General features: G+C 52.1%; 2 protein-coding genes across 2 annotated transcripts; one reads left to right on the top strand and one right to left on the bottom strand.

Moving 5' to 3' along the window:
• Window positions 1-1105: 1105 nt before the first annotated feature.
• Window positions 1106-2882, bottom strand: LOC135674139 (U-box domain-containing protein 4-like). Its single transcript, XM_065183643.1, has 2 exons — window positions 1728-2882; window positions 1106-1618 (listed from the first exon to the last, which is right to left on the bottom strand). Exons 1-2 carry the CDS (start codon window positions 2742-2744, stop codon window positions 1559-1561), a joined length of 1077 nt encoding a protein of 358 aa, XP_065039715.1. The 5' UTR covers window positions 2745-2882; the 3' UTR covers window positions 1106-1558.
• Window positions 2883-6916: 4034 nt separating this feature from the next.
• On the top strand, window positions 6917-8747 carry LOC135673936 (uncharacterized). The gene is made up of 2 exons (XM_065183336.1): window positions 6917-8581; window positions 8664-8747. The coding sequence occupies exons 1-2, from the start codon at window positions 6917-6919 to the stop codon at window positions 8745-8747; spliced, it is 1749 nt and encodes a 582-aa protein (XP_065039408.1).
• Window positions 8748-13231: the final 4484 nt, after the last annotated feature.

Here is a 13231-nt window from a genome sequence, read left to right as displayed (position 1 = left end):
GATCTTAAAGAGGAAACTTGTTTATTTCTTAGCTGATTCTGGGTGGCACAAAGATTATCCAGAAAGAATAAAGAGAGCAGCTCTTCTTTTTCATATCTATATTATCTTGCAATGGAAAATTTCTGCATCAATATGAGATCACATTTAACGACGCTTACAAGAGCAGTTCAGTTCTACTTGTTGAAAAAAATAAATGATAAAAAAATTATTAAAAAAATTAAAAAAACTTTATTGAAAAAACTTGAATGCATTAACATATCCCCCTCTATTTATATATATTAAGAGGAAGAATTTCCCTCAACAGAATATAAAGATTTCCTCGTATAATTGAAAAAATCTTATCTATATGTCAAATTCCTTCAAGGAAACAACTAAAAGAAAAGATTACTGAAATATTTTTGAAATCAAATTATATTCTATTATATGATTATTTTCTTGTTAAAATACTGGTTAATTGAGCAACCACATGATGAGTGGGGAAAACTTCTCTCCTATCAAATATGCTTCCAATCATATTTGATTCGAATGATATATTTCATTTGAATTTGATATTGACATGACAAACATCCACAAATTTTAATTATTAAGATACAAGAATCATGTTTCTGGGTAACACGAGTGTTTTAGTTCCCCAGGTTACATTGTTCCCTTTTTTTTTCTTTTTATCCACCAGGTTATTTTGTTCTCTTCTGTTACTTTGCTTCACCAACCCATTCAGAACCACATAAGTGGGGCAATGTTAAGGTGAAGTCATGATGAGACACCAAAGGCCACCATTAACTGTATCCTTGTTGGAAAGGATCACCGGTTTGATCATAAAATATAACCCTGAGGTCACTGTTCACCGCACCATCACCCAAATGCAAAATCCAAGTGCAACTGTGTCTCCAATAAACGAAGAGAGGAGGAAGACGATCAGAGAACAAAATGGAAGGACTGAAGACACATAGCATGCCACGTTTTAACACTTGGAAGCAACTGTCTTCTGCCATCACTCCATTCCTCAGCCGACAAGGGCGTGTCGCACACCACGTTGCCTTGCCGCAACCAGATTCCTCGGTCCATCAAAAAATTGTAATAAGATCAACACCATGTTACACACACATGAAACAATAACATCTGGCCATTAAAAACCACAACGAGCCTCACACACGTTCTCACCTTCATTTACAAACATTTTCGATATATTTGCCAGAATGACAGTCCTACACATACACATGGATGGTTTGGTCACGATCTCCATGGTAGCACTTGGAAAGCAAACCCACACCACCATATCACATGCCCACATGCTTCTCCACTCTGCAACCATCCTACAATCATCTTTTCTGGCTGCTTTTGCATAAACGCTACGTCTCTACGCGCCACAACAAGCCATTTCCCTCCCCGCCTCCCCAATTCTTATATTGCATTTGCTCTTCTTTCTGCTCCAAAACACACCCAAAAAGAGACGTAAAAGGATCTTTCTCTCTTCGTCGCTTTTGGAAATGTACACTCACTCACAGCCACATATTTACATTGGGTCCATCGCAGGCCTTGGAATCCCGCCACGTGTCCGTTAATAGTGTGACACGTCGGCCGTCCTCGGTTGCCGCAGTAGCTCAATCAACGCCTCCGCCTGTTTTGCTTTCGAGTTCAATTATTTATATTAAAAAATGTATAAACATAAGTAAAGTTGGTGCTGACGTGGGAGACAGAGGTGGGATCACCATAGACGGTAAGATTACCTTCTCCTTGGCTTTCTTGGTGCCGGACTGGGAGAGGGCGACGAGAGGAGGGATGGCGCCCTCGTGGGCGACCATCTTGCGGTAGATGGCGCTCTCCCGGCAGATCTCGAAGAGGGAGCGGACGGCGATCTCCTTCTGCCGTGGCGTGCCCGTCTCTACCATCTCCACCAGCACGGGAACACCGTACTCCTCCACCGCCGCCGCTCGGCCCTCCGCCACCTCCACCACCGCGTGCAGCACGTACGCCGCTTTATCGACCATCCCGGATTCCGGGTCGGCCATCAGGTCCAGCAGCGGCCGGACAATCCCAGCCTCGACGGCCCGGATTTTGTTCTCGCGGGAAGCAAGCAGTGTGAAGAGGGCGGTGGCGGCGTCCTTCTTCCCGCGGGGAGTGCTGGACTCGAGGAGGGCCACGAGGGGCGGGATAGCACCGTAGCGGCCGATGGCGGCGCGGAGGTCGTCGAGCTGGGCGAGGCGGACGAGGGCGCAGGCGGCGTTCTCGCGGGCGGCGGGGGTGCCGGTGCGGAGTGCGCGAACGAGGGGTCGGATGGCGCCGGCGGCGGCGATCAGGGTCTTGTTCTCCTCGCAAAGGGAGAGGTTCAGAATGGCGGTTACGCCGTGCTCCTGCAGCAGGGGGTCAGGGTGGGAGAGCAGCGCGACAAGGGGGCCGACCGCGCCGGCGGCGACGATGCGCAGCCGGTTCTCGGGGTTGTGCTTCGCGAGGAGGCGGAGCTCCATGGCGGCGCGTCGCTGGGACTCGACGGTGGCGGCCGGGGACTCAAGGTCGGAGATGAGCCCGCGCACCACCTCGTCCGAGTAATCAGCGGCGCAGGCAACAAGGAGCCGCTGCAGGCCGCCTCCGCCAGAGGAGGACGAGGAGGAAGATGTGGGAGATCCGTAGGAGGGGAACTCGCCGGAACGATCGCTGTTGCAGTCGCTGAAAGCGCCGGAGGAGTCGCCGCCGTCGCTGTAGCTCCGCCCCATGTACCGGTAGTTCGAGGGGATGCCCATCTCCATCTCAATCCGATTCGATTCGGCCCACTCTCGTTCCAATTCAATCAAATAACCGCAGAAGAAAACCCGAAAGTTTCTGTTGGGAGGGCCAGCGATGGGAGCCGTCGCTTTGCGTCCGAGAGGAGCAAAACTTCAAGGGGGAAGGAGGCAAATAAAAGGGGACCGCACGTGGGAAGCACGTGAAAGCAGTTCAGGCTGAGCGGCGTGCGCACGTGGACTGGCCCGACGCGTGTGGCGTCGGTTTCCGGTCATCGATGGAGTGAGAAGACAGCGACCGCACGACCACCTTCCTATCTCTCCGTCTGTCTCACAGGTGCGAAAAGTTATCCACCCACTCTGGTACTTACCGCTCCACGCTTGCCATTGCTTCTGATTTCGATTCATGTTACTTCATCTTTGCTAGCGTTGATCACCAAATGGTCCCCAAAACACAAAGATTTAGTAGGTAAGGAGTATAGCTCACGATTTAATGCACGTAAGTTGGTGTGTCTTTGTGCCTATCACTCTCTCAGTGGGTGCCTTGGTCAAAAGCATAGCACAAAAGCAACTCCATCCGAGTTCACTTAAATAATACTCTTTAAAATCATCAAAATATTTGGTTATATATTGACGATCATAAAGCTCTTGCGAAGGTGGATATAGTTCCTTGAATCTCAAATAGGCCACTTCACCAAAAGAATCTTACTAATAGAGTAATATGTTCTCTTCATATAGCAATAAAGGAGATGGTTCTACCATTTAATAACTCATATCAACATCGATGCAGCCTTTTTTCCACTTATATTTGTCCCCTGTACTTGTACTTCCAGTAACATGGAAACACACGGACAGTTTTATACGTTTCTTGAAGTACAATTTTCCCTTGTCATCTGTTGACAATACAAGAATTAACACGCTGTCTGTGCCAAAGTTAACAGCGCAACAACATATGAGTTGCACATGGCACATCCAGTAAATTAACTCTTCGGTGAACTTGTGAGACATTTCCAGTTCTCTGTTTTCACTCTGTGGGAGGTGCCACATTGTTTTTCTAATTCCACAAGAGATCTGCATTGGTTTAGAGAGAATTGCCAATCACATTTTGTAACTAGTGCCCGGGAATATTGCTCTTCCGGCATTTTTGTTGTCAAGGAGTTGCACCACCTTTGCGTTCAGGCTTCAAAGGTGGGTTTTGTCAGCTTCCTCACTGTGGTGTTCATGTTCTGTGGTAGACACTACAGGAGCGATATTGCTCAAAGCCATGGTCCTCGTACGCATGTTCAGAAGAGAAGCAAAAGCAGAGGGACAGAACGTGACACAGAGCAAATGGTTCACAGACAAACGCCTGGATGCGCGCTTCAAATGACATTTTTATGCAGAGTGTCTGCATGAAAAGTGTTTCTTATATTTGATTGCTTCTTCACAGAATGCATTAAGTGAAGCTTATGTTATGAGCGATGAGTTTAGAAGGAGACTTGACCTCAGCTCTGGAGCTGAAAGCTAAACAATTCGTCCTTTCCATCTCTGATCACAAAAGATATGCATCAATTCTGATCCATGCAGGTGACTGTAAGTTCTGATGCAAGGATTAAGCTTCCATTTCTTTTTGGTTCTGTTGGGGACCATTTGTCTTTAATATGAATCTTTGCAGGTCAACGAATAATTTAACTGGATTCCGTTCAATTTAACGGGGCAGTACATGTGCTTGCACCGCAGGTATCCCAAGCATTAGCAGTTCCAACTAAACTAGTTAAAAGGTTTGGTGATGTTGCTAAACATGTATGATTAGTTGTCTCCTATCTTAATCAAAGTGAGACCTAATTAATACCGGAAAAGGTACTGAGTTAGGCAACTTATGGTCTCAATCTAATCTCTTGAGCTTATTGAGAGTGCTTTCCTGTTAATAGATTGATTGACAATGGATTGTTCCCCGGAAAAAGAATCTCAAAACTTCCAATCTTGTGGCTGTGGTGATTATTTGACTTGAATCTCTATAAAAAAAAATATTTATTCTTTTCTCGAAGAAAGTTACTAGAAGCACAAATGATTATTCTTTTTTTCTTACATACTTTCTTGACAAGGAATTGGCACATTGATTTGGATAACCACAAAACTTTTTTGCTTATTGGTGCAGGCTCTGGAAGAGTCCCCACAAAAAGTTGATGGCTTGAGCATTGTTCAATCGAGAGATTTCTTTCGGTGTCAGTGTCATGGGCCTGCGGTCCCAACTCTGACTTTAATGTGGTAAAAGGCCAGAATCAAAAAGATGGTAAAGCTCAGTCACAACTCTTCTTTAATCTACTTCCCAACCTCCTTTTCTACTTTGTACTTGACAGGGTGCTCATTGGTCGCTACTTGTGCTAACCCGGAAATGCTATTTCATTTCAACGCTACAATCTAACTACAGACATGTATGAAGAGCTGCTCATCTATCATGCACTTACAAAGGCTTGCTCCTCTCATCAGATTCTTAGCATTACAGGTATGTTTTAATGACTATTTACCTGTTATATGATCTATCTTGAGGTTTATGTCATGAATTTAATCCATCATGTGGTACACAACCAAGTTTTGATGATGGTTTTTGCATGGTCTTATGTTGCATAAAGATATGAATGTAGGCATGGGTTTAAGGTTAATTCTAATACTTACTATTAAATGTATTACATTGAAGGACAGATTAAAGGCAAAATTGTGTTTGTCCTTTTCCTTTTTATATGATTGTGTGACATGTTTACAGTAAGGTGTGTGGCCCACAATGACTATCTTTAGACTTGTTGTTAAGTTGCCCTCCGACAAATCCAAATGACCAAGCTTTCAAGGTCAAACTCATGGAGTTTGCTTTACCCAGTGGTACCAAGGACACTCTCTTTCCTCACTTTAGGAACAAGGCAAAACTATGAAATGAAGGAGGGAATGAACCAAAGGAGTCCTTTTAATCTGCTATACCCACAAAAAAGCTCTCACTTTCTACATCCCTCTCCTGTCCTTAACCCCACGCCCAACCTGAACCATAATTATCCTCACTTCCCTTCATATATGGAAGTCGGTCCTCAGGTGAAGCTGAGTGAGTAACCATTGTGGACATGGCCAAAGAGTTACTGTTTGCAGAAGACACTTGACATGTTCATTGGACAAATCCACCAAGTTGATGAGGTACCCCAAACATGTGTTCACTTTCTAAGATATCAAAGAAAAGATTGTTAACTAGTCATGGACCATCAATGCATTCTATTACTCTCATACTCTTTTTCTTTTTTTCCCCTCTTCGGTGTCATATACTGCGAGTTATTTCCCGTTTGGGCTGGGTTACATGCAACTCCTGTCACATCGGCTGAGACTTACTATTATATAAAAATTGAAACCCAATTTCTAAAAGCTTAAGTTATTTATGTTACGAGTCAACTCCTATACACGAGACTGCCCTTTATATATCCCCTCTCTAGCATCTCTGGTGATTTTCTTTTTCCCCAACAATCTTAAATATCATTAAGTGATGATGCTGAGATTTCAGTTTGCTGACTTGCTTATTGATGAGGGCAATAATGGCGACAGGATGTGAGTGACGCCAGCCACCCTGAACCAACGCCTCACGCCCCGGTCAACGAAACCCCGGGACGCCGACCCAGGCGCATTAACGCCTCGACTGGACCCCGTCCGTCACAACAACGCCACCACCCCTCAGCCGACGAGCCTGGCTCTTCGCCCTCTGGGCTCGGCCAAGGCTAGGGAACACGTCGACCGAGATGCGCCATACCCTGCAGCAGCTCGGCCTCCCACGCAGCCCCAATGGCCGTGTCAGACGCCACGTGAAGTATTCACCTGCCCCTACAAACAGTGACGTCAGGTAACACCCAGGCCCCCCTATAAATACACCCGAGTTCCAAACAAACAGGAGGGAGGACAAAAAAGACTAGAGAACACTACTGCCTCTCTTCTTCCAAAATCCTCTCCACATCGTTACTAACTTGATCGTCGGAGAGGTCGGGCCGAATTACCGACCCGACCTTCGTGCAGGTACCAAGACGACGCTCCCGCCAGCCGACGTCGCCTTCCCCGAGGGCTCCCGATCGCGGCAGGACACACCACCGAGAGATCCCCCGACCACGTGATTCAGACCAAGCCGTGTCGGCCCCGAGGCCACGGTTCAAAGGTGTTTGCACTAACATTTTGGCGCTAGAAGGAGGGCCCCCAACATGTCGAGGGATCATCGGGACGGTCGTGTCGGACTCACGATTGGAGGGCCATACGCGACCGAGGGAACGAGGGAACTCCCCCCGCTTCAAGAACCTCGGGATGAACGTCCCGCTACGGCTTCGGAGCGCTACTGGCGGATCTTCAACGACCCGGGCCTGTTGCCCCCCGAAGGGGGCCCCGGCAACCCGTCGCCCGTTTCGTCCGAAGCCTTCTACGACCTCACTCACCAGGTCCAGCTACTCACCGACATGGTGCAAACCATTGTCCCCCTTGTTTCTCGCCAATCGCGGCCCCCGGTTCCCCAACCGTCGTATCAACAAGGGGCACCCAGCCGAGCTCCCACCCCGCCCCGAGAGCCCCCCACGTCACCTCGGATGCCCCTATCTCAGCCCGGGGAACAGGCGATGCTCTTCCCAGGTCGTACAGAGCTGGAGGCGCTATCCTCAAGCTCCGCGGATTCCCTACGCGCTCAGTTGCGCCTCGTCAACCAACGGCTTGACGATGTGCAAAAGGAGATCCGTGCCGGGTCGCCAGGGGGGCCCGCGGAAGCCAAGCATCAGGGATCGCCGTTTGTTCCAAAGATACTAGAGCACGCCATTCCCCCAAGCTTCCGACTTCCCCCCCTAGATACTTATGACGGCTCCGCCGACCCGTCCGACCACACGGCGGCCTTCCGGGCCCAGATGGCATTATTCGGAACTTCAGACGCCCTAATGAGCAGGGCATTCCCCACCACGTTGAGAGGACCGGCCCTCACATGGTACGGAGGTTTGAAGACTGCGACGATCGCCTCATTTGACCAGCTCACCAAGGACTTCGAGCTCCACTTCATAGCTTGCGCACGCCCGAAGCCTTCCATGGCGTTCCTCCTCGGACTCAGCCAGAAAGAGGATGAGCCCCTCTCCCTTTACGTAAATCGCTTCGCGGCAAGGGTCCGGGAACTCCCGGATGCTCACCCTTCGCTGTCAATGCAGGCGTTCGTGACAGGCTTGCGTCCCTCCCGACTCTTCTGGTCTCTCGTCGAGCGACCCCCTACCTCGGTCCCCGAGATGCTCCAGCGCGCGAACCAGTTCGTTGAAGTCGAAGCCTGGACGGGGGGAAAGCGACAGGAATTCAAGAGGGAAAGACCAAAGCCGGCTGAGGGACAGCTCCCTCCCAGACGCAAGCTCCACCAGCCTGATCCTCCCCCGCTACGACCCCGCCCGCTCCCGACGGGCGCATCGCGAACAGAGATCTTTCTCCAGATCAGGGAAAGGGGACTGCTCAAAACCCCCTACCCGATGAACAATCCGCGAGAGCTGGCCGACCGGTCAAAATACTGCCGCTTCCACCGCCAAAACGGACATGACACTGAGGAATGCCGCGAGGTTTTGCGGCAAATCTATGAGCTCCGCCGCGAGGGGCGTCTCGACCCGCGCGTACAGACAGGCAGGGACCCCCCGCCCTGCCCGGCCGACCCCCCCGAGCGCCTGATCAGCGTCATCACAGGGGGCCCAGCATCCGGGGGGGACAGCATGTCCGGAAGGAAAGCCTACGCCCGCGGGGCCAGGAACGAGGGCCCCCGTGGAACCCCCGACCCCCGGGTCGCATTTCCCCCGGAAGGCGCCGAGCGACAAGAGCACGATGACGCACTCGTGATAACAGCCAGAATCGCCAATGCCCAGGTGAGAAGGATCATGATTGACACTGGAAGCTCGGCGGATATATTGTTCCTCGACGCCTTCCAGAAGCTGGGGCTTACGGAAGAAGCTTTGGAACCTGTTCGCTCGGACCTCACGGGGTTCACTGGCAACTCGGTCACACCATTGGGATCGGTCACACTACCTCTGACTCTGGGAACCCCGCCCAAGGCCAAAACAGTGATGTCCACCTTCATGATAGTGGACCTGCCCACAGCGTACAACGCCATCCTCGGCCGCCCCTCCCTCAACAAAAGCAGAGCCCTGGTCTCCACCTACCATCAGACTGTGAAATTCCCGACCCACGTAGGAACGGGAGAAGTTTGGGGAAGTCCCCGGGAATCCAAGCAATGCTACCTAACGGCGGTTTCTCTACACAAGAGGGCGAAGGCCGAAGCACCTCTGGACGATCCCAGAGAAATGAAGTGGCCAAGTCTGCACCCCGAGCCGTCAGCCCCAACCTACGACGTACCATTGAGAAAGGACCGCCCGGACCAAACCATCAAGGTCGGTTCGGATCTGCCCCAGGGCGAGCGGGAGCAACTAGTCGGACTCTTACAGGAGAATGCCGATATTTTCGCCTGGTCGCCATCCGACGCAGCCGGCGTGGACCCCAAGGCAGCCCAACATCGCCTCAACATATCGCCGGAAGCCCACCCGGTGAAACAAAAGTCGCGACCCCAGGCCCCGGAAAGGCAGCGAGCCATCCGCGAAGAGGTGGAACGGCTCCTCGCCGCTGGCTTTATAGAGGAGGTCAAGTACCCGCAATGGCTGTCCAATGTAGTCCTGGTAAAAAAGCATAATGGGAGCTGGCGAATGTGTGTTGACTACACCAGCCTCAATCGGGCGTGCCCTAAAGATTGCTACCCCCTCCCGAGAATCGATCAGCTCGTGAACGCAACCGCGGGGCACGCCCGCCTCTCATTCTTGGACGCCTTCTCCGGATATAATCAGATCCGAATGGCACCCGAGGACCAGAAACACACGGCCTTCATCACCAGCCTAGGAGCATACTTTTACAAAGTAATGCCGTTCGAGCTGAAGAACGCAGGCGCAACTTACCAGAGGACCATCAACAAGATATTCGCCCAACAGATAGGGCGAAACATAGAGGTATACGTGGACGACATGATTGTGAAAAGCCGCGTCTCAGGAGATCACTTAACAGACTTGGCAGAAACATTCACCACCCTCCGAAACTATAGTCTACGACTCAACCCCGCAAAGTGCGCCTTCGGCGTCAGGTCAGGAAAGTTCCTTGGATTCATCATACACGAAAGAGGAATCGACGTCAACCCAGAAAAGGTCCAGGCAATCCTCGACATGCAAGCTCCCCGAACGCTTAAAGACCTACAGCGACTGAATGGACGGCTAGCAGCCCTATCCCGATTCCTGTCCCGGTCGGGCGATCGCTGCCTTGCCTTCTTTCGTGCAGTAAGAAGCCCAAAGAATTTCCAATGGATGCCCCAGTGTGAGGAAGCCTTCCAACAAGTCCAGCTACACCTAGCCAACCTTCCCCACCTCGCGACAGTCACCGTCGGGGAGGAACTCGGCATCTACTTGGCAGCCTCACAACATGCGGTTAGCTCCGTCCTTATCAGGGAAGCTGGCGAACAGCTCCCCGTCTACTACACCAGCCATGTCCTGAACGGGCCCGAGGAGCGATACCCCCCAATCGAGAAGCTCGCCCTCGCGCTCGTGTTGGCGGCCAGAAAGTTACGCCCCTACTTCCAAGCTCATCCGATCAAGGTAATCACCGACCAACCCCTCAGTCAAGTATTGTCAAAATTCGATATAGCAGGTCGACTCCTTAAGTGGTCGGTCGAGCTCGGGGAGTTCGACATCCGCTACGCACCCAGGACCGCCATTAAAGCGCAGGTGCTAGCCGACTTCATCGCTGAGCTCGTCCACGCTGAAGGGCATCCTCCCAATGAACTAGGCGGAACATGGGTCCTACAGGTAGACGGCTCGTCCAGATCAACGGGGGCCGGCGTAGGACTCGGGCTATCCGCCCCCGATGGGCTGACGTTCGAGCGTTCCCTCCGCTTCGGGTTCCATGCTACCAACAACGAAGCAGAGTACGAAGCACTCCTGGCGGGGCTCAGACTATCCCGCGAGATGCAGGTCAACGCCATCGAAGTCCTTACCGATTCGCAGCTGGTGACCGAGCAACTTAACGGCGGATACGAGGCCAGAGAACCCACCATGGCAAAATACGTAGCGGAGGTAAAAAACCTAGCCTCCTATTTCGCACACTTCGCGGTATCCAGGGTGCCAAGACATCAGAACGACCGAGCCGACGAGCTGGCCAAGCTAGCCTCGAAGCGACCCCCGGGCACCGCCCTCGGAATCGAGGAGCTCCCCTCCCGCTCTATCCCGGTCTCGTGTGTGTCTGTGGCCGACACCCGAGCCACCTGGGTTGGGGACATGCTGCGCTACAAACGCGACGGGACCCTCCCCACCGACAAAGCTGCGGCTCGACGTATCCGCCGAAACCAGGCATGGTACTCCGAAATGAACGGACGGCTGTACAAGCGGTCTTTCTCCCACCCTCTTCTGCGGTGCCTCGAACCAGAAGAGGCAGCAACAGTCTTGGCCGAGGTCCACGAAGGGATTTGCGGGGAGCACATCGTCGGCCGAACCTTGGCCTGCAAAATTCTCTGCCAAGGCTATTACTAGCCCACCATGGTCCAGGATGCGAAAGCCTACGTACAGAAGTGCGATCCATGCCAAAGGCACGCCCGGACCCCCCAACTGCCGGCGGTGCTGCTCTCCCTCATCAGTTGCGCGTGGCCGTTCGCGCAATGGGGGCTGGATCTCCTCGGCCCCTTCCCCCCAGCCTCGGGGCAGAGAAGATATATTGTGGTCGCGATAGACTACTTCACTAGATGGCCGGAAGCTGAACCGCTGGCGACGATCACCGAGCAACAGATCAAGAAGTTCATATGGAGAAACATCGTGACCCGGTTCGGCCTACCCAGGACCATCGTCACGGACAACGGGACCCAATTCGCCGGTAAAAAGATTCAAGAATTCTGCGCTAACTATGGAATCCGGTTAAAACACAGCTCGGTAGCCTACCCCCAGACGAATGGACTGACCGAGGTAACAAACCGATCTATCTTGGACGGGCTCAAAAAAAGGGTATCAGCTTCCCGAACGGCCTGGGTCGAGGAGTTACCCAGCATCTTGTGGTCCTTACGAACCACCCCCAAAACAGCCACCGGGGAATCACCCTACAGTCTCTCGTACGGGACCGAGGCCGTCCTACCCCCCGAGGTGGTATTTCCTACTCCTCGAGTAGAAGTGTACCACGAGACCACGTCGGTCCAGGGACTACGCGCCGGCTTGGACCTGATCGAAGAGCGACGCTCCGACGCACACCTGAGGGATCTTTCTTACAAGAGAGCCGTTGCCCGGGTGTACAACCGCAGGGTACGACCCCGGCCTATTAAAATGAACGACTTAGTTCTACGAAGGGCCGAAGTCAGCGACCCGACCAAGGCTAGGGGGAAGCTGGCCCCCAACTGGGAAGGACCTTATCGGGTCACCGAGGTGGTCCGACCAGGCACATACAGGCTCACGACAATGGACGGGTCCCCCTTGCCGAGAACTTGGAACGTCCGGAACCTTAGGAAATTTTTTGTTTAGAACAAGGGAAGTTCGCTCCACCAAACAAAAAGCCTCGTTGGCCGGACAGTACAAGAATGGTAAAAAGCTTCCTTTATTTCAAAAAAAGGAGCCGAGATACAAGACTCGGCACCTAGAGGAAATACAAAAACTTAGCGCGCAGGAAGCCGCAGGCGACAAATACAAGAAACCCGTCCTTACTGGCGGGGGACCTCCAGGCGGTCGTCGAAGGGAACCTCCTCGGGCATATCCACACCTCGGTCCGCGGAGTGAGGGGTGAAGGGGTCCTCGTCTACCTCGAGACCAGGATGCCGAGCACGGAAGCGCGACGTTGCGACTCGATACCCGTATTCGAAGGATACCCGCCCCGTCCGCGTCAGCCTGAGCTCGAACCCTTCCGACCTCTTGTACGCCTCGATGAGCGCCTTGTCCTTCAGGGGTCGAAGCAAGGTCTCCTCCGCCAACGCGTCCGAGGCCCTTTTTACCTCGGCGTTCGCGCCCTCCAGCTTCTTGCTAAGGGCACTCGCCTCTGCCTTCACCAGACGGAGCTCGGTTCGTTCTATCCGCATCACTTTTTGGAGCTCCTCGTTAGCTTCCTTCAAGGCATCGTTGGCCTCTTTGGAGACCTCAAGCTCCGACTGGAGATGGACCACTTCCGCCTCGAAACCCGAGGCACGCTCCTCAGCAGCCGCCACGGCCTCCGGACCGTTTTTGGCCCGAATCTCCGCCATCTTGTAATGGACAAACTTCTAAACAAGATGTTGGATGCAATGCTTATGTTTGTCCGTTGTCTTTTGGCATGTTCATGCCTTGTACAGCAGGTAGAGGGGCGGCCAAAGGCTAAATAGTCCCATGTTAGTTGGGTTGGTGGCCTCTTTAGGCTTGTAAATAAAGGTTGTGTCATGTGGACACGTGCGAGAGCTTTTCGGTCTGTAATGGACCATTTTACCCTTTGTTGTGCAACTATTCAGAGCTTGTAAAGTCTGTTTGTAATTTGCATTGTCT

The sequence above is a fragment of the Musa acuminata genome, chromosome BXJ1-5, assembly GCF_036884655.1.
Source record: "Musa acuminata AAA Group cultivar baxijiao chromosome BXJ1-5, Cavendish_Baxijiao_AAA, whole genome shotgun sequence".
Taxonomy (NCBI): Eukaryota; Viridiplantae; Streptophyta; class Magnoliopsida; order Zingiberales; family Musaceae; genus Musa; species Musa acuminata.
This window is presented reverse-complemented; position numbering and strand designations above follow the sequence as displayed.

Coding starts and splice junctions, on each gene's coding strand:
- LOC135673936 (XM_065183336.1), top strand. CDS start 6,917: ATGTCGAGGGATCATCGGGACGGTCGTGTCGGACTCACGATTGGAGGG. Junction 8,582..8,663: donor CCAGAATCGCCAATGCCCAG/GTGAGAAGGATC, acceptor GGCTTACGGAAG/AAGCTTTGGAACCTGTTCGC.
- LOC135674139 (XM_065183643.1), bottom strand. CDS start 2,744: ATGGAGATGGGCATCCCCTCGAACTACCGGTACATGGGGCGGAGCTAC. Junction 1,619..1,727: donor CCAAGAAAGCCAAGGAGAAG/GTAATCTTACCG, acceptor AAAGCAAAACAG/GCGGAGGCGTTGATTGAGCT.